Genomic DNA, 24338 nt, shown 5'->3' on the forward strand with positions numbered 1-24338 from the left:
AAGAATCTACAGCAGTTGTCTCTGACAAGTAGATTCACTTTTCATTTTATTACACAATTTTATGGTATTTTTAAAAATTTAACTTTCTTTTTAAACGCTTTTAACATGTATTTTATTATTTTATAAAAGACCTTTACATTGCTAATTAAGTTATTTTTAATGAGGGCAACAGGTAGAGGAAGAGGATGAAAGAAGGGAGGACTGCTAGAGACTAGCACTGGGCGCATCACCTCTGCATCTAGCGCGCATGAAGTGTTGAACCCATTTCGACCCTCCTGGCGAGAACCCGGCCACCTGGCTGGACTAGCGGCAGGCCACCACTTGCGAGCAGCAGGCGGCGGACGGAGGAGAGCCCCACCCAGTTCCGCTGCGCACTTCGGCGGTTGCCCTAACAACCCGGCCTTGCGCTGCCGAAGCTCACAATGTGCCCTGTCTGGGTGGCTCCCACCCCGCCCTCTGCGCTCACCTCGCCGCGCGCTCGCGCAGGGCGGACCCAGGGTCTATGGACACTCATAACCTCTTCCCTGCAGCCGCGAGGGTCGGCTCGCCTGCTCTGCCCACAGTGACACCATTCACGACTGGGCGCCCAAGCCAGGCTCGGGAAGCCCGAGGTCGTGGCTGGGGCCTGCGCCAGGCGGCAGAGAACAAGAGCTGGGGCCGCTGGGCGCCCCCGCAGGCCGAGGCGCGACGGTGCCCAGCCATCTGTGGCTCCTGATCACCTCCAGGACTGAGAGGTGAGCTTGGCACCTTGGTCTCTGCCATCTGGCCTTTCCCTTGAAATTACACCTCACCCACCCTTCCATCTGGATTCCTCTGAGACTTGAAACTGAGAGGGAGCGTAAATAACCCCACCAAAATTTGATTATTCTTAGCGAGTCTCTATTGAAGGACTTTGCTAAGTACTTCACAAGAATGAACTCATTTCCATTTCACACAGCCCCATGAAGTGGGTACTATTGTTATCCCCGTTTCACAGATGAAGAGACTGAGGCACACACTAAGTACTATCTAGTTTCCTTCCATCCGTTTGTATAAATGATGAAGAGGAGGGAGGATCAAAAGCAACAGATTTCTCCACCTCCAACACTATATTCTTTCCACTCTTCCAAGCATATCTCTTTCCATTCTTCTTTATAACAAACAACCCTTGTCTCACAGACTCCTTCGAGAAGCTGATGAGCTCCATGGATATCTCCCCACAGGGGAAAAATGACTTGGACACTACTCTTCTCCCACAAATTTTCCTATAATTTCAGAGTATGCAGACCCAAACATGGACCTCAAGTCAAGAAATACTGTTCTAGCTCACTGTCTTTTGAGATTGTCCATATAGATGGTTAGATGGGAGTATGCCAAGGTGCCCCCAGGACAATGCTAAGGTCAAGTATACATCCTAAGTTGTATGTATATGTGGTGACCCTCCTGAGGTTTAGAGATGCTACAAAGTTAAGGAAGAACCCTGCACTAGACAGCAGGACTTCTGTTATTTCCTTCATTGAGCCAAGATTCTTGGTCAGTCTTGGCATTTCACTGTGAAGGACACAGGGCACCACTCTTTACCCACCTTTTGGGGATTTAGCTGGGAGCGATGCAAACTATAGAACTGGCCCATGGGCTGCTGAATTAATTCACCATTGTAATTTGATTGGATAATGCTGCAAGCTGCTCATTCTTTGTGATGGGTGCTCTCAGAGTCAACAATAAAGTCACTGATCCCGAAATCTTTATCTACACAAATAAGGTGGCATCGATTCAGTACAATCAACAAGCTGTTTGAGAGCATCTTATCCTATTCTGTATAAGATGTACATATACAGTATGATGACACTGCACCCAAACTGAATTTGGCTGACAATTATAAAACCGGCTGTAAACAGCACCTAAAATAAATGTCAACAAGCATGCATCAAAGGCCAAGTGAATGACTTCTGAGGCAGTTCAGGACTTATTGGGGAGCCTATTTATACAACAAGCTGTGTTATCTAGTTTCCTAGTCCACCACACATTATAAACATTAGAAGAGAAGGGAGAGAAGGGGCTATAGAAAAGAGACACTGACGCCGCAAGCCATGTGATGGCGGATGTCTCAGCTGCAAAGGAGAAAGCACAAAGAATAAACAGCAGGCAGAAGAGTGGAGGGAAAGGAAGGACTAAACAGCATGCTCACTCTTCCCACTGGAAACTCTCTCCTCCTTGCTCTCACCTGGTCCCAGGCTGCCTTACAACTGCCAGAAACCTCATATTCCCTAGAGACCAGGCTCAGCACTCTCTCCTGAATTATGTATTCCATTGCCTTGTGGATTCTAACTCAGCATGCCCGAAGCTTAACCAGCTACAGTCTCTGACTAATCTGGACCCTATCCTGAACTCCTCATCTTAGACACTGGTAATCAGTTTCTCAAGCAAGAAACCTAGAAATTTTCTTTGATTCCTTTGACTCTTCAGTCTTTTAACTCTCGATCACAATTTATGAGCAGTCATTTATTCAATGCTGCATATGAGTCAGGTTCTAGGTGATGGAGAGATAATGATCATAATATGAAGCTTCTGTTTCATGAAGACGATTCTGGTGAGGGAGATACAAAATACAAATATTGAATATACCTATATCTATATATCTATATAAAGGTTATACTGAGAAATATTTTATTTCATTATGAAGAAAATAAAACCAAGGAATGAAGAAATATGATGGCATTAATTTGAATGGTGAGAAGTGTTGACCAATGGAGATTCTGAGCAAAGAGCACTCATTCAGGCTGAGGGAACAAGTAGTTAGAGACAGGAATGAGCTTTGTTCCATAAACAGGAAGAAGGCCAGAGTGGCTGGAGATCACTAAATCAAGGGAGATTGAAGTGAAGTCTGAGGGGCAGAAGAAGCGTCCTGGAGAGGTCATTATAAGGGATTTGGATTTGTTCTGATTGTAATGGAAAGATATTGAAGTGCGTTTAAAAGATGGTCTGGAGACAATGTTCTGGCATGAACGTAATCTTCTGCATCTTAATAAGAGCTTGGATTATGTGATGCATACATTTATCAAAACTCATGGAATGGTACACTTACTACCCATATATTTCATTATATAGTCAAACTAGAAAGAAAAAAAGAGCTGTAAACGAATATTGGACTCCAATTAAACATGTCTGTACTTTCCTGTGAAATGGATCAAAATTATGATGGATAAATGAATAGATGGAAGGATGGATAGATATGTGATATAGCAAATCAAGCATTAATGGTAGGCTCTCAGTGGTGGATATGGGTGTTCGACTATTTTTATGTTTAGAAATAGTTATACTAAATGTCGGGGGTGAAAGTTTGTCTGATCTTATCTGATCTACATTTTTAAAAGATTTTTCTGGGACTGAATAGAGAATGGGCAATCGTGAGTTGTTGTGGAGGCAGTGAGACAAAATACAGGGCTGTGGCAATGATGTGGCCTAGGATAGTACCAATGGAAGTTGATATCAGGCTGTAGTCTGAAGGTAGAGTTAATAGGATCGGCTGATGGATTCAAAGAGGGGGGAGTCTGTGAGGAAAAGAATGAAGAGTAACTCCTAGATTTTTAATCCGAATAGGTGGATGGATGGCAATTATTGGAAATAGAATTAGAGAAGGTTGCGGTGATGTCAAGAGTTCCACTCTGGGTATGTTACATTTTAGATGTCTATTAGATGTCAAAATGAGGATGAAAAATTGACAGGTAGGTATATAACTTTGGAGGTCTGAGAGGAGTCAGAGATGGCTGTATAAATTACAGAGTGAACAATCAGAACTGCAAATTGGGATGAAGGTCATGGAATATGGGATAAGATCACAGGGGGGGAGGGGGCGTGTGTGATGATAGAGAAGGGTCCTGAGGGCCTAACCCTGGGCGCTCCGACAATCAGTTTCTAATAGAAGAGGCAAATCTAGCAAAGGAGACTAAGAAAGAGAGGATGATGAGGTAGGAGAGAAACAGGCAATGGAGATGTTATGGTTGCTTAGATAGACACACTTAAGGAAGGAGCAAGTGGTCAACAGTGCAACTTATGGCCATAGGGAATGTGTAGGTGAGGGAGAAGGTTATGGTGGAGAAAAGCTGGTGCAGTTTCAGATTTTGTAGGAAGACGGAATCTTTTCATTGCAAGTAACAGAAACCCAGCTAACTAGCTTCTGACAAAATAAGTTTGGGGGAAAGGTATTTTTACCCATGCAATCCTGAACATTTACGTGGTAGGTGACTTCTAGCACAACTGAGTCTGGAGTGCAACTGTGCCATCCATCTCCATCTCTTTAACACATGCTCTCTGTAACAGCCAATGCAGCCTCGCCCCCCACACTACAGCTTAATTACTGCAGCAGAAAGAGTAGTTTTCCATACAGTTCTAGCAGAAGGGTCCTGTGGAATGCTGGTTGGCTGATGTCTTTTCTGAGTATATGCATGAGACAGTCATTGTACTTGGGGAGAGCGTTCATTCACACAGGCTAAGTCTAGGTCTCAGACTCATTCCCATCATAGGAGATGGAAGGGGAGGCCACATTCAAAGGTTTGGGATAGAAGCTTGTCTGATCTAATCTAATCTACATTTTAAAAAGACTTGTCTGGAGACCGAATAGGGTTGTGGAAGCAGTAAAATAAATTAGAGGCTGTGACAATGATTTTGCCTAGAGTAGTGCCATTGTATTATCTGAGACGAATTGCCTGTATGGTAATTTTTTTTTTTCCCTCCAGAAAATATCAAGAAAAGCAACTTGGGTATACCTAGCCTGGCCTACTACTCACTTCAAAAGATTGGTCTTTTCATAAATAATAAAAGGAGATAAAATTACATATTAAAATGATCATCACAATGTAATAGTGGGATTATTTATGAAAACTTATAGTTGTCTCTCAACCGTTTACCAACCTCATTCTCACAGAAGATGGCACAGGAATTACCCATCTTTCTTTGGTATCTATCTCACAGAGCCTAGTAGTTCCTGTTTATAAGAGCACCTCAAAATGTTACATGTTCTTTATAACATGTTTTAACTACACATTATGGGAGACATGTTAGTACAGAGCCATAGATTGGGGAACTCAAATCCTTACCTTAGCAACTTAGTTAGCCTAACCTTCATAGATAAATGGGGAGGCTGTGTCAAGGAGACAAGATTAAATGATGTAACAAGAAAACTGCATAACAAGAATAGTATTTGTGGGGAGGGTGCACGGTGTAGATGATAGAGGCTTTGTTCATCTCTCTTGAGACCAAATCAAAGTTGTAACAGAAACACGGAGCAAACAGCAAGCAGAGTTGCCTGGGGCCTAGATGAACAGAGAAGCACTACAACGAGGGAGAGAAATAAGAAATCAACTTGCAATGGTAAAAGGTAGAAGCGGGTGAAGACGTGAGGCTGCTTGATTACAAGTGGCTGACTGGGACAGAAGCTATGGCAGCTGCTGGCAGCTGCAGACACCTCTTAAAGGGGCCGTGTCCTCGAGCGGACTTTTGTGGTGACAGACTTGCTTGTTCTGAGCACCAGTGCGAAGTTGGCTGCTCAGCAGGCACCAGGGATTTCTAGGAGAACACCGAGTTGTTGAGGCGAGAGCCAGAGGCAAGGCTTTCTCCCAGGCGTTAAGTGCTGGCGGTATACATTGTCACTCTGTTGAACCCACCCCCCTCCCAGTGTATGGACAAAGCATCACCATAAGTAATTCAGCACAGAGGATTCCCTGAAACTCCACCACCCCCAACTCACAGCCCCACTCAAGCCACATCTAATTGTGTCCTCAGCAAGTCCAGTGCTCCTTGCTGAGCCAACTCTAAGACATTGTTGGCAGCTGGCTTCGGTTTCTGGTGTGGCCTCTGAGGCAACTATAAGCATAGCATCTGTGAGTTGCTTGCTGAATCTTAACAGGCGGCCCTGGAGGGGCACAGGTTGCGGCTAAACTTGATATTTAGCTGAACTCCTCTCAGGACTGTGACACTGCACACCTACTACACAAAGCCACACTAATAAGACCGGGAGACTTAGGAGCTTTGCTTGGTACATAGAAACAAACACAGAAAAGTAGCTAAAATGGAAAGACAAAGAAGCAGAAACATATGATAGAATGAAACAGAGATCAAGAACTAATGGAGTCAAGCAATCTAATAGATTTAGAGTTCAAAATGCCAGTATAAAGGTGCTCAATGAACTTAAGGGAAATGCAGATGAACTCAGAAAAACATAAAGATGGAAATGGAAATTATGAAAGCGAACCAGTCAGAAATGAAGAACATATAATCTGAGATGACTATATCAGAGGGAATCTTCCTTCCAATGGTGGAAGAAGAGGATCAGACTACCGATATAGAGGATGGGGAAGCCAAGGACACTCAATCAGAATGGCAAGAAAAAAGAAGCCAAGACTATAATAATAGTTTAAGGAGGCTATGGGACAAAATTCAATGTAAAAACATCTATGTCATAGAGGTAGTTGAAGGGGAACAAGAAGTTGAATAACTATTTGAAGAATAATGATAGAAAACTTGCCTAACCTGGTGAAGGAAATAGATGTACAACCCCAGGAAGCTCAGAGAGTCCCAAACAAGATGAACCCAAAGAAACCCACACCAAGACACATCATAACCAAAATGTCAAAGTTTAAAGACAAAGAGAGAAACTTAAAAGCAACAAGAGAAAAACAGTTACCTATAAGGGAGCTCCCATAAAACTGGCAGCTGATTTCTCAAAAGAAACTATGCAGGACAGAAGGGCTTGGCACAAAATATTCAATGTGATAAAAACCCAGGCTCTACAACCAAGAATATTTTATCTAGCAAAGCTATCATTTAGAGTTGAAGGACAGATAAAGAGCTTCCCAGACAAAAATAAGCTAAAGGAATTTATCACCACCAAGCCGGTATTATAGGAGATGTTGGAGGGACTTCTTTAGGGAGAAAAAGCATGTATAAAAAAAACATGAATAAAAAATGGTAATTCTTTCCTATTAACAAGTGCCTCAGATGGAAAAGAAGTGCTCCAATCAAAAAATAGAGTGGCTGAATGGAAAGGAAAGAAGTCCCCTACATATGCTGCCTACAAGAGATTCACTTCAAATTAAAAGACACACACAGACTAAAAGGAAGGGGATGGAAAAAATATTACCTTAATAGACCCAGAGGATATTGCACTGAGTGAAGTTAAGTCAGATAGTGAATGACAAATATCGCAACAACAACAACAAAAAAAATGGAAACGAACTCATAGATACAGAGAATATTTTGAGGGCTATTATATGGGAGTGGGGTTGGGAGAATGGTGAAAAGGGCAAAGGTGTTAAGTACAAATAGATAGTTACGAAATAGACATGGAGCTATAAAGTGTAGCATAAGGATAAGTTAGCAATGCAATAAATATGTAAGGGGGAAGTGGGGAACGAGATTTAGTAGGGTGATCACTTTGTGACTTACATAGATCTCTAATCATTATGTTGTACAACTGAAACTAATATATTATGGTATGCCAGCTATAACTGAAAATAAAACTCATTGAATTGTACAATGTAAATATGAGCAATTAATTGTCTATTATATTTCAATAAAGCTGGAGGAAAAAAGTTGTTGAGGAAATTGGACATCCACATGTAAAAGAATAAGGGTGGACCCTTATCTTATATCACAGACAAAAATTAACTCAAAATGGATTAAAGATCCAAATGCAAGACCCATAACTGGTACTCACAGAGGAAAACACAGGGAAAAAGCTCCCTGACATTGGGTTTAACAATAGTATCTTGGATATAATACAGAAAAGTCAGAGAACGAAAGCAAAAAAAAAAGAAAAAGAAAGAAAGAAAGAAAGAAAGAAAAAGGTAGTGTTTATTATGATGAAAGATTTGTTTTGAAATATTTTAACTTTTATGCTAGCTGAATATTTTTGTATTTATTGTAATTTCTACTTTCATGAAATCAGTTGCAATAAGTTTATGGTAATAACATTTCATGATAAACAGCCTCTCTTAGGGAAGCCTTAAAATATTATTTAATCAAAATAAAGGTGACAAAATTAACTGTGAGTTATATGTTTTTGTTTTTGTTTCATGTTTTTGTTCTTTTCTACTATAGTTTTTCTTTTGGTCCAAAAGAGAATTTTCAAGAAGCTGTTCCAGTATGGCTTTAGCAGATAAGAGACTTGAGAACTTGCAGATCTACAAAGTTCTTCAGTGTGTTCGGAACAAAGACAAAAAGCAGATAGAGAAACTGACCAGGCTTGGATACCCTGAACTAGTCAATTTCACAGATCCTGTCAATGGATACAGTGCTCTGCACTTAGCCTCTGTTTCCAATGACATTGATATGGTCAACTTTCTCCTTGGCATTGGTGCTCACCCTGACGTGAAAGACAAGATGGGCTGTACTCCCACAATGAGGGCTGCAGAACTTGGCCATGAATTGTCCATGGAAATATTAGCCAAGGCAAAGGCAGATATGACTATAGTTGATAATGAAGGAAAAGGTAAGACTCTCATTATTTCCAGCAGATGCAATTTATTCTGTAGCCGGAAAGCAATAAAGTGTACTTTTTTTTTTTCTTTCCAACTTCAGAAGTGAATTATTATTGTACCTAAGAATACTGAATCTCCATATTTTGAAAACAGAATGGATATATCTTAGGGAAATCGGTTCCGAGAGTTTTTCCATTTAAAAAGAAAATTAGAATTAGATTAATCTGTTTGATGGTTTTTCTAAACATGGAGAATTTTCAACATGATACACATTGATATTATTGTAATCACAATCATCCATTATGGAATATAAAATCTTGTTTAGAACAAAGATGAGGGAGAGCATTTCTTATTCTTTTTTACATTTTAGAACCTAGAATACTACTAGACTCAGGACTCCAAAAGGATTTCATTTCTTCTTAATAATGGTCTGATGTAGAAAGGAGTTACATTTGGGGATTTGAAGAACTAAGGTAGATTCGGGCATAAGCTCTAACTTTCTAGGGTCATTTAAAATAATTTGGAAATATGACTTGAAACTTGAGACATTGCATTTTCATAATTATTCGGGTGAGACAGTCCCACTTCCCCACCTTGTTCTCCTCTCTAATCTCATCCTAAAATCCTGCTCTGGGAGCTTCTTGCCCAAATAACTCGAAGTTTCAGCAGCAGCAGTTGACACAGCATCATGAAAACCCCTAAGAAAATTACCACCAGGTTTAATATAAATTGGTAGATTTCATCAGTTGTCCCAAAGAGTCACTTTAAATACAAAGCCATTAACATCAGCCCCATAGTGGAGAAGTGAATTCAATTTTATAATGTTAATATTTTCTGACGAAAATAAAATCTGCTTTTATAACTCTCCAAAACTTGGTATTTGATAAGTAACTTGCTTAAAATAGAGGAGAAGAGAGAGAAAAAGAAAAATTATTTAATTACTTAATGGCACCACGTAACAAAATAAACTTCAGGTACATTCAGGGGTCAAATGTGTTTTAAAATGATACTCTAGTGGGTGGAGAGGCAGGGGTGGGAAACAGAAGCCTCTCAAAGAATTAAAACTGTAAAATGAAACTTGAAACATACAGAATCTTGTTTCACACATAACCTGGTTAGTACTGTCCCACACAGCCTTGATTCTACATAGCCCATAGTATGCTCATTGCACTGAGTGCTTGTCTTCTCCACATCAGTGAACCTAGCTCACCTTGCACAAACTGTTTTGCTTATTCCACAGCAGTCTCTCTGCCATTAACATCCCATTTTCCAAGGATTGATGTTTGACTCACTGCACATTGTTTCTAAGGATAAACAAACATTTAAATGGTTAAAAATACTGGATCTTTAGAAGGATGTTGGACATACTCTGGCCTACACTGTACTTTCTCTTTGAATTATTTTGCAGAATATGAAGAAGGTAAAGCTCTAAGCCAATAAACTCTTTCCTATGTATCGTGCTAGTGAATTAGTGTCTGGAATTATTCTCTTTAAGGGTTAAGCTAGAATAGTTTCTTATAGCCCCCATTCCATTGGTTCTCCTATTTAAAGCAAGGCATACCTAGTCCTAAATGCAGTATACTAATTCTACTAGATATGTTTTTCTTCTCTTTGCTTCAATTTTGGAATGTTCATTCATGTTCTTTGTGGTTGAGGTAGACTTTAACTATGAGTTACACATGCCATTATTATAAAATGCCCATTTCACAAGTATCTTAGGGCCTTTTGTAATGAATTCAAGCTCATCTGGTATTTTCTGTGTTGTTTTGTTGTTGTTATTGTTGTTTTGGTCCACTCTTGCCTGCCATGACTTGCTCTGTCTTTGATTTTCTATTTTCAGCCATGTCCTTAACCATCTTTCTATTTTTAACTGTTCTGAGTAACCTTATTTAAGATGCATCTGTTTATATAAAATATGTTTAGATTTTATTTTTCATATAAATTGTTTATTTTAATTCTAGAATTTATTCAGTTTATATTTATGTAGATGCCCCACAGGTTTGTCACTTGTTTTTATTTTTATCTACTATTTCTTTCCTGAGTTCAGCTGGCTCAATTTCATCTTTTCCTTTTATTTATATTTAATTATCCAAGCAGTCCTTCTTTTTGGTCTCAGTCTGTCTTTGCACTGTTGTTTTAGAAAAGGGTACACTTAATTTTTGTACTATTGCGAAAATGGTTTAGTCAATAATTTTCATGGGGTATAGTTTTCCGAGTATATACTTTTTGCCTAGCTTTTATTATCAGGTTCTTCTCTTTTCATTGAGATATAATAGAAGAACACTTTCTTAAAGTGAAAAGATTTCTTTCAGTGTCTTTTTTCATAGGCCACATGCTGGCTTCTTGATGATTATTGTTTCTCTTTGAATGAAATCTTTTAGATTAGAATGAGGTCATTACATAGTTTGGTGTTAGATTATTGTTTCCCTGAATTTCTTACCGACATTCTCCCCCTGGGTTATAACAATACCCTGGCTGGTTCGTAGTACATTTTTGACGTGCATTATGTTGAGAACCTGTATATCATGGGTCCTGGCTATGGGGATTTAGCATTTTCCTTCCTTTAGGAGAACAAAATGATTTGTCAAATGGCAGAGCGCCTGCTCCCTATTTTTTCTTCTCACTGCTACTGTATTGACAAGCCTGCTTCTTATAAATGTGGCCAGTCTATGCATTTCATCATTCAGTACCATCTCCTTTGACTCTCTGCAGTTTCAGAGGGAGCCCCGGGACCCCCAGTAGCCCGCTAGAACACACAGCCCTGCGTATCCCTAGAAGAGACACTTGGGCTATAGACTACAAGATGCCAAATACTCATGGGGGCTCACGTACCAGCGCTCAGATTACTCCCTAAACCAGGTCGTATTACACTCAGTTGTAATTGTTTCTTAACTCTATCAGGAGTTGAGTTGTTTCTCTCTCTCTGTCTTGGCGTTTCAGTTGGGTTCAGAGTGAAAACAAAGGCAAATAAATATATCTTTGCTCTACCACTTTCAACTAGCTAATTATGGCTTTTAAAAATTATTTTTTCTTTATCTGATTCAAATGCATAGAGACTACTAATAAGTACCCTTTGGGGATTCTGTTTTTCTACAGGTATTTTGTTTTACTGTATTTTACCTACTAAGCGGCATTATCGCTGTGCATTGATTGCCCTGGAACATGGTGCAGATGTCAACAATTCTACCTATGAAGGAAAGCCAATATTCTTAAAAGCTTGCGAAGAAGCACATGATGTTAAAGAAGTGTGCCTGACATTGTTGGAAAAAGGAGCCAATCCAAATGCTATCGACTCAGTATGACTATTCCTGTGATTATAAATATTCATTTTTTTAAATTATAGAGTCTAAAGTTAATCTCTACTGTATATACTTTTCTGTAGCACACCCTGTTGGTGCCCCTTTCCCCATATTAGTGTAATTTTTTGCACTTAAATATGGTCAAACAATCCTGTTAGGTTATAGACAGTTCATTTCTATTCAAGATGCTTTAAGACAATATACTTTCATTATATTGCTAGGATTTTACAGTCTATTTACTAATTATGTTTGGAAAATTGATATTTATTTTGCCTAATGTTAAAATATCATTATAGAAAATAGACAAGATGTCACTGATGCCTAATAAAAATCTATCTTTTTGGAAAGAAAAAGTGTAGTTCTGCTGTTTCCCTTATTCGTTTTTCTCCCTCTCCTTATTTGTCTAATGTTACTGCATTTTCTTATCTTTTAATTGTCATTTTGAGACTATAAAAATAGATTTTCTTCTCATTAGAAAATATCTATAACCTAACTTTAGCATATATTTTACCCTCTTTTCTCCCTTTTTGCTCTACTTTCTTTGCAAGGAATGCAGATTTTGGCATGATTTTCTCATAGGGACATCTTATGTGACCCTTGAGTGTGATTTTAAGAGTTCTACATTTTGAACATTGATACAGTGTACTGGTTTCATTGTTCCTATTTGTTAATGAAACTAATAAAAATGTAGAGAACTAAACATGTCAGTGTGAATCTAGAGCCAGGTGAATTTAGATCATACCAAATCTGCCATTTCACATCTCAGGTATAAACAGCATTTGATCTGTTTCCTGTCTAGTCCACAGGTCGCACGGCTTTAATGGAAGCATCAAGAGAAGGAGCAGTAGAACTCGTTCGAGGGATATTGGAAAGAGGAGGTGAAGTGAATACATTTGATAATGAGAGACATCTTGCTGCACATTTTGCTGCCAAAGGAGGCTTTTTTGATGTAATAATCTGCTCTTTGCTTTAAAATTTGTTGCTAAAATTTTTCTCTCCTTTTCTTTGAAAATTTTAAATATCATGTAGGCTCCATTAAAATAGAAGTTTTTCCAAATTACCATCTTAATTTTCTTGGGTAACTTTGAAATTATGTTTTATACCAAATATTATTTTTAAAAACACTCTAGCTCTTTATTCAATTTTATCTGCATGCTAATTTACTCATTTAATAATACTAATGGTGGCTTTTCCTGTATTCTTAACTATGATAATTTAAAAGTTTTGCCGCTATTATATATTAGAATATTCAAAAGATGGTATGAGTTAATTGTGAGAACAATGCCAACATACTCTTATCTCCCTGATATTTGTGCACACCTAATGACTCACTCAATTTTAAACTCTAAGTATTCTGATTATCTGAACATGTCAGCAAAGGTTATCTCATAGGTACAGTGACATTGTAGAAACAAAATAAGAACCAATGTCCTATTTTTTGAAAAAATCAATTATATCTAAAATTTCTTTACTCAATTTTCTCCAAGTTTTACCACAGGTATCCTTATTTTTGTCACTTAGTGTCTTCCCTGCAATAAAAATATACATCACAATAGAAGTTATATTTGGTAAAGAATTTGCTCCTTTGATGTTTGCCATAGTCTCATGCTTCTAAAATTGCCTAGATTTACCAAAATGATAGTGCTCCAGCTGAGTTTAAAGGTTTCTATGCTCTAGACCAACGTTGTTGATAGAACTTTTGGCAATGATGAAAATGTTCTATATCTGTGTTGTACAATACAGTAGCCACATATGGCTTTTGAGTACTTTAAATATGGCTAGTGAAACTAAGATACTATTTTGTTAAGATTTGTTTTCTTTTTAATTTATTTCAATTTAATTTTAAATAGCCACCTGTGGCTGACATGTAATGTATTAGATAGCACAGGTCTAGGTACAGTCTTCATTCGTTAAATGTATATTTCTATTCCCCTACAATATCCACTATTTATTTTGCAGATACTGAAGCTTCTTTTTGCCTACAATGGAGACATGGGGCTGATTGCCATGAATGGGAACACACCACTTCATTATGCTGCCATGGGTGGTTTTGCAGATTGCTGTAAATATTTAGCTCAGCGAGGTAAAATTGCCTAGCAATTTTATGCTTAAAGTATTTATGATTGACCTATGTCATTGATAAGCAGAGAATCTGGGCCCGTCACTTGTCAGTTACTTACATTTTTCAGTAGCTCAACCTCATTCATATATGTAGAGAGAAAATTGAAAAGTTTCCTTACTCTTCTTTCTGTTAAATCATGAATCTGGTCTTAAAAGTGATAAAAACCCATTTTCTCAATATTTTTAGGTTATTGTTAAAAATCTAAATAGGAATGTTTATAAGTCAACAAATTATTATAAAATGTTTAGTTATTAAACTTTTTTGAAAAATGTGAACATCAGTCTAAACAAAGACAAATACATGTCTTTTAGTCTTAATTATTTCATTTTGGAAAATAATCTGCTATGTCAAATGCAAAGAAAACTTTTCTGGATAATTTGAAATTATAAGGGAAACATTTTGGGGAAAAATATGAAATAAAAAAATTTTTAATGGAAAATTTAAACTGTAAGTAATAGCTATTATTTTAGATTATCCTGCAGCTTTTAAGTAACTTTATTAATTTAGAAACACAAACTATGCCATGTGTTTTCCTTAAAATTATATTAGCTAATTACGTTTAAAGAAATAGATCAATTTGGTGTTAATTACATGCTAATCGAATGCACATGAAAAGTTCTATACATGCTAATTGAATGTATATGAAAAGTTCTTAACTCTTTGTTAGAGATGGGACTGAATTCTGCTGAACTTTATGGTAGTTGGTTCCCTCCCTCCCACACCCCAGTTTATAAGAAACAGGCAAAAACTTAAAGTCCAATAACCCTAAATAGCTTAGCAGAGAGAGTGCTTTTGTTTTCCTGTCCTCTATACAGGCACAGAATTTTATAAGTCACTGGAACCTAGAGATCCTGTACCGTAATCAATAATATTATGAATAAGACTAATGTGCTACATAACCAATAGTGTAATACCTAATCGACTTTTACTTTTTATGAACTTATACACAACTCATACTCTTTCCTCATTCTCAAAAATAATAAACACTTTTAATAAATAAAGGAGAATATATCAAATGCAATTTTTTTCTTCATTAACTGTCTTGTCAGTCTTCAAATCTGTCACTATCAGCAGTTTATTCTGAAATTTCATTTTTAACATTGTGTATTTCTAAAAACTAAAGATCTTCCCAGATTGAGACAAGCTTCTTCAGCATGTTGACTGCTTTTTTATTGGGACAAACATCACCAAACATATACTCTGTTGTTTATGTTTTCCTTGGATAAAGTCATAGAAAGCAAACTGAGAAGCAAACAGCCAGAGCTTGGGCCATGATAAAGGCCTTTCCCAATCATACGGAAAAGATTTATCTTCCCGGCAAAACCATAAGAATAGACTGTAGTTTTAAAAGAAATATCTGAAAATGTTCTGAGCCTGTAGTATGTTTGGAAGTACAACCACATCACCAGATCCTATGTGGGTGACCCAATTTCATAGCAATAGAGTTACCAGTTACATTTTCACCTTTAAAATCTTAGCTCTAAGTCAATTAGAGCAGCAAGAAAACATTAGCAATGAAATACTCATTTCTGAGTAAACTCTGTAGGTTTAGTCTTTTCTGTAAAATGTGAAGGCTGAATTATTTTTCCACATTAAACTATCTTCCTTAATATGCTCCTCTTTTGCCCCTGGTCCTGTTGTTGGAACAATTTACACATCCCTGTAAACAGTGTGAGTGCCATGTCCCGGGCAGAGAACCGGAGTTGGGATTAGTTTTGAAGCACCGGCCCATGGAGAGTTCTACTTTTTATGGGCCTTTGGCTGTTGGTGTCTTATAGCACCAACCCCAAAAGTTGAGTGTCTTGACCACAGGGAAACCTAAATCACAAAGAGAATGAATGAATCTTTACATCCTATCATAAAGGAGACAAAAAAAGTCCCCCCAAAAGTTCCTTCCAAAGGAAGAGGAAAAATGCCTTCAGATCTTTAAGCCGGGATGTTAGAGCCTTTTATCCACATAAAGGTTTTTAACTAGGAGGAAACTGGGAGCAGAAGAGGGCAAGCTAAAGCAGCTTTATTAATCTTTTGATCCACAGTGCTGGGGTGACTATAGGAATGGCTTGGGATATGGTAGATCATCCCCTGCACCCCGATACCCTGAATAAACAAAAAAGCCCAGTAAAAACAGCATACTCAGAATTACTATGGAATTATTATGCTATAGAATTATACTATAAAACCTTTCTTAATAAGTCACTGTTCTTAAAACTGTCCACTATAGAAATTTTAGAATCTTTATTGTCCCAATGGTCTCATTATATCACTGATAAACTAATCAATATTGTATAAAATTTTAATTTTTGACAATACTAAAGGAAGTATTGACCATGAAAAGCATTGGTGATTTTCTTTTTGACAAGAAATAAAACTATAAAGTTTTAGAAAGCATGTTTTATGCATTCTAACTGTTTATATGTTTTGGTTGCTAGAGATACTGATTGGGTGCCTATTATTATTATTATTATTATTATTATTATTATTATTATTTTGATAATGTGATGTTGGCAAAGCAATAGAAGAGTTTCCTAGATTCAAAACACTAGAAAGGGCTTCTTCATAGTCTGACATTTATATACAAAATGGACTTTTTATGTCTCAGGACAATTATTATAGATAACATAGCCCTCCTGGTAGTACTAAGTAGACTCCCTGATTCAGTCAGAAAAATATATTTATTTGGAGAATACTTACATGTAACGTTGGTTTCATAATTTTAAGGAACCAAAAAGGAAAATGAATTTTAATACATAACTTGGACAAATGTAATACTGGAATCCTTTTAGATTTGATGAGCAAATTACTTTTTCCTCTGTTAGGTTGTTCGCATGACCTTTGCACAAAACAGCAGATCAATAAAATGACATTAATTTCATGGAGAATACAGATAAATATAGTTTAAAATTGCACACATATTTATAGTCAGAATCATTCAAAAAGAAGCAGGAATTGTTCAGCATTCTGAGTTCCTAAGGGCCTATGTAAACTGTCTGAATCCAGCTTATTTCCAAATTCAAGTGTCACCCTTACTCTTTCCCTGCTTGGCATGGTCTCCTTAGCAAGTAACCCAACATGGTATTTGTTTTAATTATCTGTAGGGATTAATGTCCTACTCATTTGGGGTCAGATAATATAAATAAAAAGCATACCTCCCTCAGAATTCACCAAAGTGAAGTGCAGGAAAAAAACCCCCATCTTAATTTTGTAATTATAATAGCTAAATGTATTCATCTCTATATACAAATAATCTGTGTTCAAACTTTCGACATCACTGGAAATTGGATGAATGTCATTTTAGAGCACCATTCATAATAATGATGCTTCACGTTTTAGGATGTGACCTGAAGTGGAAGAATTTAGAACATAAAACACCCAGGGTTCTGGCTAAGGAAGGAGGCTTCAAAGCTGCAAGCAAAGAAATACGGAAGGCGGAGAGAATCGCTAATAAACTGGCCCGGCCAGGAGCCCAAAATCCTAATCCACTGTGGGCCCTTCGACTTCACGATTGGTCAATAGAACATGAGGCTTTCCTTCGGGGAGCCTTTTCGTTTGTGGACCGGGGAGATGGGACAGTCAGCAAGGATGACTTTGTGATGACGCTGGAGGAGAGGCAAGAGTTAGTGAACTCGGAACAGCTGTCTTCTATAGCTCATGTTCATGAAAAATTCCGGGGAGCAGGGGTCAACATTAACGATTTCTTTAAGGGAACCAGATACTTAAACAAGTCGTATGTCTTGGGATCCTACGGGCCTAAGAAACGGAAAAAAGGGACGGCCAAAAAGGCAAAGAAAGGCAAGTTTGTTTTACCCCTTCCGATCTGTGTTATCCCTGACATTGCATTTCCACGCCGGAGTGATGGTGGGCCGCCATATTACATGATTGAAACCTACAAGAATATAACTGATTGCAACCGGTTTAATCGGGATCACCCACCAGGACATCCCATTCAAGATGATTCTGCCTGGTACATTGATGATCAAGGAAAGGTATTTTCAAATATTAATTTTATCACCAAGGCGGGAGACCTGGCTTCTCTGAAGAAGGCATTTGAATCAGGAATACCTGTGGATATGAAGGATAATTATTACAAAACACCACTAATGACTGCTTGTGCAAGTGGAAACATAGATGCAGTCAAGTTTCTTCTTGAAAAGGGGTATGTTTTTGGTTGGGTGAGGTTTAAATTTTCATGAGTCTTCATATTTCAAGGAAGTGAAAGGAAAGCTAAGATATGACCAACTCCAGAAATTCAGTAGCACAAGAAAGTGCTTCATTCCTGAAGTCTAGATTACAGGTAGATCTTATGTGGGGAACCAGGCTAATGGGAAAATAGGATTGTGTGTACACAAGATAGCTTGCCAGTAACAACTATGCATAAAGTGAAGATCAAGTTGTTTTCACTATGGGGGTAGAAGAAGCCTTCTGATTGGGTCTCGCTGGCCTCCTAAGAGAATTTAATTTCATCTCAGATCTTTACCTAGTTGATATGGAGTCACTTTTCATTTTATTTTATTTTAAATTAAAAACTTTTATTGTGGTAAGAACAGATTACATGAGATCTAGCTGCTTAACAAATTTTAAGTGTCCAGCACATTGTTATTAACTATAACTACAATATTGTACAGCAGGTCTCTAGAACATATTCATTTTACATAGGAGCGTTTTTTAATCTGCCTCTTTTTTGCGGGGCAGGGGGGATCCCAACAAATTTCAACAAGTAGGACGTTGGCTAATGACTAAGGACACGTTTGATTCCCTCCTCCAGAGAGAGCAGTCTTTTCCTCAGTTCATTTGTAAATATCTTCAAAATATCAAAGCATGACATTTTCATCTACCTTTTGGATCTAAAGCAATTATAATTCCTTCTTATACCATAGCTGAATAACCTGAGATAAGTTTCTTAACCTTTTTGTGCCTCTTTTCTCATTTTTATAATGTTGCACTAATGGGACTCAGCTCACAGAATTTGTTGAAGATTAGTTAAAATATGTAAAGCACTTATTAGTACAGTAAAGGCATATTTGATAAAAGGTATTATTGTTATTATTACTATAAATATTTAATGCCAAAGAAGCATTCAAATTTGTATATTATCAAGAGGGAGTATAAAGCAACAAACGAGAATTTGTACTTTTGGAAAATGAATCTTTAAAAAAGGACTAAAATTTTAAATAATACATTTTCATGCTTAAAATTTTAATAATGAAGGTGCATTTAAAAATTCATGACATGCAGAGAAAGTAGACACAAAATGGAATAATACAACTTTTTTATTTCCTGTTGACTTTTATCTTCATTGAATTCAGTTTTATTATTTTCCTTGATTTTAACCTTTGCAAAAATTATAACCCCCAGGATCTTACATGCCTTTTAAACTAAACAAAATGCATATATACACAAAGTTAAGACTGTCAGATAATGCAGAACACTTGTCAAAAAAAATTATGGCAGAACTTTACTCAAAGCTTTTCTTGGTTTATAGTTGAACAACTTAATAAAACTCTGAAATCTTACTTAGCATTATTAGCCTCTAATGCTTGGAACAACCTATGTTTTCAGTTGTGCATCTATCTTATTTTGTAGGGCTAATGTTAATGCAACAGATAATTTTCTTTGGACTCCACTTCATTTTGCATGCCATGCAGGCCAACAAGATATTGTTGAGCTTCTTGTTAAATCTGGAGCTGTGATAGATGCACTTTCAATCAGCAACTCAACTCCTTTAAGTAGAGCCATTGAGAGCTGTAGGCTGGATACTGTAAAATACCTACTTGACATTGGTGCTAAATTCCAGCTGGAAAATAGAAAAGGTATGTGTTCATATTGCTGATGGTTAAGGTTAGAAAACGAGAATTTATATTTGATTTCAAACCCCTTCTGATTCAATCCTTGTAGAACCACCTTTCCCCCTGAATTACTAACTGCAAACAGAAGCCTGAGTTAGATGTTATAGAAGTTTGTCTTATACTCAGTGTTTTGCAAATCATTGGTATTAAAAGGTCAATTCTTTATATTTGTGATCTTTCACAGACTGATACTTTTGCAAAACACAATAAAAATGATTTACTAGAAAAATAAAGTGTAAAATAAAAACACAATATATAAGTCCAAACCTTTTTATGATAGATTCAAATGACAGAAAATTCTTCCGTCAAATTGCTATAAAAATTTCTGAACACACACTCTTAAGTCTTGTGGTTATTTCGTTGTGGCCCAGTAACCATTAGTTGGGGGACTTGCACCAGTTTGTAGGTACCTTGAGTTATCACAGTGTTTCAACTGTCAGCTCCTAATAGTTGGTTTAGTTTAAGGTCTCTGTAGACTTGGATTCCTTTGAAAGCTGGACAAAGTCATTTCTGAATTGAGGCTCTCTCTAGAAAGTAAATGAAGGGCCTACCTAATATCATAAATATCACAACTGAAGAATAAAAAAGCTTGGAGGTATCAGTTTCTTATAGTAGAACCCACTGATTCTTTTTGATTGGAGAACATTAAACCTCTGGCTGCTTCAGGCTTCCTCTGAGTCACAGGTAGTATTGTGCTAGTATTGTGCCTGAGGACATTACCAATTTCATAATACTTGGCCACCTACATAGAGCACTTGTGACCATCGGCTTCCCCAGGCCTTGCAGAATATACCTCATGACATCATGGAAAGGGGAAGACAATGTAAAATTGTCACATGAAAGGAAATGTGCACAATATAGGACGAGAACAAGCAATCAGATATTCTAAATGTAATTTACCAATAATTCCTATCAACTTTTTAAGATACATGCTCAAAAAAATTAACAAGAAAATATTGTTTTGCCAGTAAATGGCAGTGTAAGTTATGGGAGTTTTAGAATTGGGTCTATCCTCAAGAATACCTGACCTAGCTCTGTGACCTTACATATACCGTTTGCTTTAGTAATCACCCTCACTACCACATGGTTAGGGCTCATGTGCTGAGATTTCTCTACATGGTTTATTATTAATCTTTTATTATAACTCCAAATCTGTGTTTTAAACAGGGCACACTGCAATGGATATTGCAAAGGCATATGCTGACTATAGAGTAATTGGTTTGATTAAAGAAAAGCTAGATGTCTTGCCCAAACCAGCAGAAAACCAAAAACTGAAAAATAAGCAACCTCTTAAAGTGAAGACTGAAGGCCCAGAAATTAAGAATGAGGAGGTAAGAAAAGCAATTGACTACCTGGTAGTAACTGGAATGGGGGTGGTGGCAGGGCAGTGGTGGGGCAGTGGCACTATTTACATGTTGTTATACAACGTGGGCCAAATAATAGATAATCTATATTTTCAGCACCATTGCACAATACTCTTAAAGAAATATCTAACAAGAAAACTCTGTTACTGAAAAGTCTAAAAAGTACTCATTGCAAACAGGATGCACACATAAACCAAGTTGGTTCAGTCAAATATAGTTAGGATATTGAAAAAGTAACTGGTATTAGACATGTATATTTATATAATATAAATGTATATGTTATATGTATATTTGGTCCTGAATTATGTTGATTTAATGAGATAGCCCAAAAGGGGAGGAGGGTGATCCTTATGAGAAATGAAGTGAAGCATGATTTTTCTTCCTTTTGGTCCTGTAATCTTTAATTAATCACCCACCACTTCCCACAAGGAATTTTAATGACTACCACTGAACCCTGGGATATGGGGCCACTTGTAACTTGGATAATGACTCTAGAAGGTTTAAGGCAGTAACTGACTGTCCTTGGCAATCTGAGTGGTACAGTTGCCTCTGAACTACAAGGAGAAGGCTGAAGTTGTTGCCCATGGGAATTTCTGAGACATCAAGGCTTTGTCATTAGCAAGGAAGCTCTACATGCATTTCTAGGCTGGAAGCTCCTTTTAGGGAAGCAAAAAGACCACTGGAGATTCTTAGTAGACAAGGATAGGGGATAAAATTTAAGAAGAGCTTTAATGTTATCAAATCGAAAGAGTTGGAGAAATGTGGGTGGTAGGAAGTGGATAGGGTAAAGGAATCATAGGCAGACAGTAGAGAGTAACATGGAGGACAAGAGTAAGGATGGGCAGAGGTGAAGGAGAATCGATCAGCTAAAGCTCCTACTACATGCACCATTATCATTGTAGTAGGAATACATCTTTCTGATTAGTGAATTGCCACAGGTCAAAGACTATGAGATGTACCACTAATACTACTAATTAAGTAGAGTTAAACAAGGCAAACTAATTACCTTGCACTTCGAATTATAATTTATATAGTAGCATTTTTAGTTTTTATTTTTCTAGCTTCAAAGTAAGATGTAGAACAATAAATAATATTAAAAAGTGTATATAAGTTTATGAAATTAATAGTTTTTTATTTTTTTGGTCTTGTTTCCAGGAACCACTTTCAACAATTTATAGTGTACCAGCAGTATTGGAGGAAAAGAAAGTGCGTAAGGATAATGTGGTTTATCTCAATTCATTAATTACCAGTGGTTATACCAAGAAAGTGGATATCACATTTATTCCACAAAGGGTAAGTACTTTGAAAAGATCTTCATAACATAATGTAAACTCATAATGTTATTTTTCAAATACTTTTTATGCAGAGCACCCAAACAATATCCAAAGGTTATCTTTCATAGTTAAGTATTTGAAAGTGTCTTTGTCAAGTCCTGCTACTCTGACTCAGTAAGTCCAACTTGTTTAGATACCAATATCTGGTTCCTCCTATTACTATTTTTGTATTGACATTTTCATTCTTTTTAAAAGATTGACATCTTCTTTGGTCAATGCCATTCCCTATAGCCATTTAGTCACCACATTCTACAGATACTTTTTTCTTGGTACTTCTCAAACCCAGTCATCCTTCTTTGTACTCACTACTACCAACTCACATGAGAGTTTCATACTAATTAAGACTAGATTTATTTAGTAGCTTCCTAAAAACATCTGCAATTAAGAGGTGGAGACATCTTTTGTAGAATAATAGTAGTCTTGCTAATGCCCATCAAACCATGCTGAAAAAGAGACCACTGTCTCCCTCTGCCTTCTACTATGAAAATAATTTTGACTTCCCCATAAGACATAAAGGTAGTAAATCCGAAACATCTTCTAATTCCATTGCTTCCTTGTTTCAACATCCTAAAAATGAGCAACAGCTCCCAAAGGTCATCAAAGAGGTAATTGAAGAGCAATTCAGTTGTCCAAATAGCCACCATCAGAAATAGTGATACCCATGTTAGCAATGACATGTAAGAAGAAAAAAAAAACAAGTTAAAATAGATTTAGAAGTAAATTTGATAGTTTTAAATTAATCATATTAAACATTATCTGCGCACTAGCATATTTATTGGCCATCACACTCATACCTGCTTTGGATATGCTTGTTTATTTAAGACCTGGAGTCCTGAAGCCACAACGGCAGAGCTGATCAGGAAGAGAGAGCTGCGGAGGGAGAGGCTCACTTACGAGGTAGACTTTGATGACTTCATGATGCCCTTTCAAAAGAACATCACAGAGAAAGCTCAAGCATTGGAAGCTGGCTTCCAGACATAAAACACAGCAATTGCTTCTTGGAGTAGACATTTCGAGGCCCAGGGACCAAACTTGGGAGAAAGTAGATATTTCCATCAAAGCCAAAGCAATCCACAAATTAAGGATTTGTAACCAAATATTTGTTTTTGCTTCAATGGCTATAAATATTTTAAGCTGTCTCGAGAAGGTGTGTTTTATTTTGTAATGAATTACATGTCATTCTGAATAAATCTCCCAATCTTCTTTAATATTCTAGTGAAATAAATGGCATTTTATTTATAAACATAATATTATTATCAAAAATTTACCAGATATATAGCATTATGTTTGCTAAAGATATAATTCTGGTAGGAATTGATGAAAACCATTTATTAGGGAAGAAAAAAAGTTTTAATCCATTAAGAAAGGAGTTTTATTTCTCACACACCATCATAGTGATGTGTGTTGAGTTACATGAAATTTGACACCTCTAGCATACTATCAGCACTCTACCCATTTCTCCTCTGCTTTAGGACTGTAACATTCTCAGGCCTGACTTCCAGATGCTGGAAGGCTGCCTCTGATACTTAAACTTATACAGTAGGGCCAAAATATGTGAGAATGATCATCTCCTGGATGCAGCCCTTAGCCAGTGACTGAATTGACTCAATGTATTGACATCCAGCTTACTCATCACCTTGGTGAGATTATTCTGAGTTCCCCTGCAAAAGTTTTAAAAGTGAATTCCTTTATCTTCTATTTACTACAAAATAAACATTTCCCAGCAAGGAATATTGGCCCACAGGGTCTTTTGCAGTTGAGAAAGCAGTTAAAATGGTGTTCACATAACACTTGATACTTTGAACAAAATTGCCAGATGCCAGAAAAAAATGTATATGAAAAAGAATGACAAGATATCATATATGACTTAAACTTAAGGCAAGTATGTGTGGATTTAATAGACCTAACATAAAACCTCAC

At 37.0% G+C, this 24338-nt stretch overlaps 1 protein-coding gene across 2 annotated transcripts; it reads left to right on the top strand.

Annotated features, from left to right (window-relative positions):
• The first annotated feature begins 248 nt into the window (after positions 1-248).
• ANKEF1 (ankyrin repeat and EF-hand domain containing 1) lies at positions 249-23564 on the top strand. Of its 2 annotated transcripts, XM_016137633.2 has the most exons (10): positions 249-734; positions 8077-8467; positions 11553-11752; positions 12555-12704; positions 13715-13838; positions 17208-18030; positions 19458-19684; positions 20888-21051; positions 22240-22377; positions 23241-23558. In XM_016137633.2, exons 2-10 carry the CDS (start codon positions 8122-8124, stop codon positions 23397-23399), a joined length of 2331 nt encoding a protein of 776 aa, XP_015993119.2. In that variant the 5' UTR covers positions 249-734; positions 8077-8121; the 3' UTR covers positions 23400-23558. The 2 variants fall into 2 exon arrangements, with proteins under 2 accessions (XP_015993119.2, XP_015993118.2); XM_016137632.2 differs by lacking the exons at positions 249-734; positions 8077-8467 and having other exon boundaries at positions 11178-11766; positions 23241-23564.
• The last annotated feature ends 774 nt before the right edge of the window (positions 23565-24338 follow it).

Source organism: Rousettus aegyptiacus, unplaced genomic scaffold (genome assembly GCF_014176215.1).
Source record: "Rousettus aegyptiacus isolate mRouAeg1 unplaced genomic scaffold, mRouAeg1.p scaffold_m13_p_12, whole genome shotgun sequence".
Classification (NCBI taxonomy): domain Eukaryota; kingdom Metazoa; phylum Chordata; class Mammalia; order Chiroptera; family Pteropodidae; genus Rousettus; species Rousettus aegyptiacus.

What these genes read in the sequence shown, in the direction of transcription:
- ANKEF1 (XM_016137633.2), top strand. Translation starts at nt 8,122, where the DNA reads ATGGCTTTAGCAGATAAGAGACTTGAGAACTTGCAGATCTACAAAGTT. An exon ending in AGTTGATAATGAAGGAAAAG is followed by an intron (nt 8,468 to 11,552) that starts GTAAGACTCTCA and finishes GTTTTTCTACAG; the next exon opens with GTATTTTGTTTTACTGTATT. An exon ending in TAAATATTTAGCTCAGCGAG is followed by an intron (nt 13,839 to 17,207) that starts GTAAAATTGCCT and finishes TTCACGTTTTAG; the next exon opens with GATGTGACCTGAAGTGGAAG.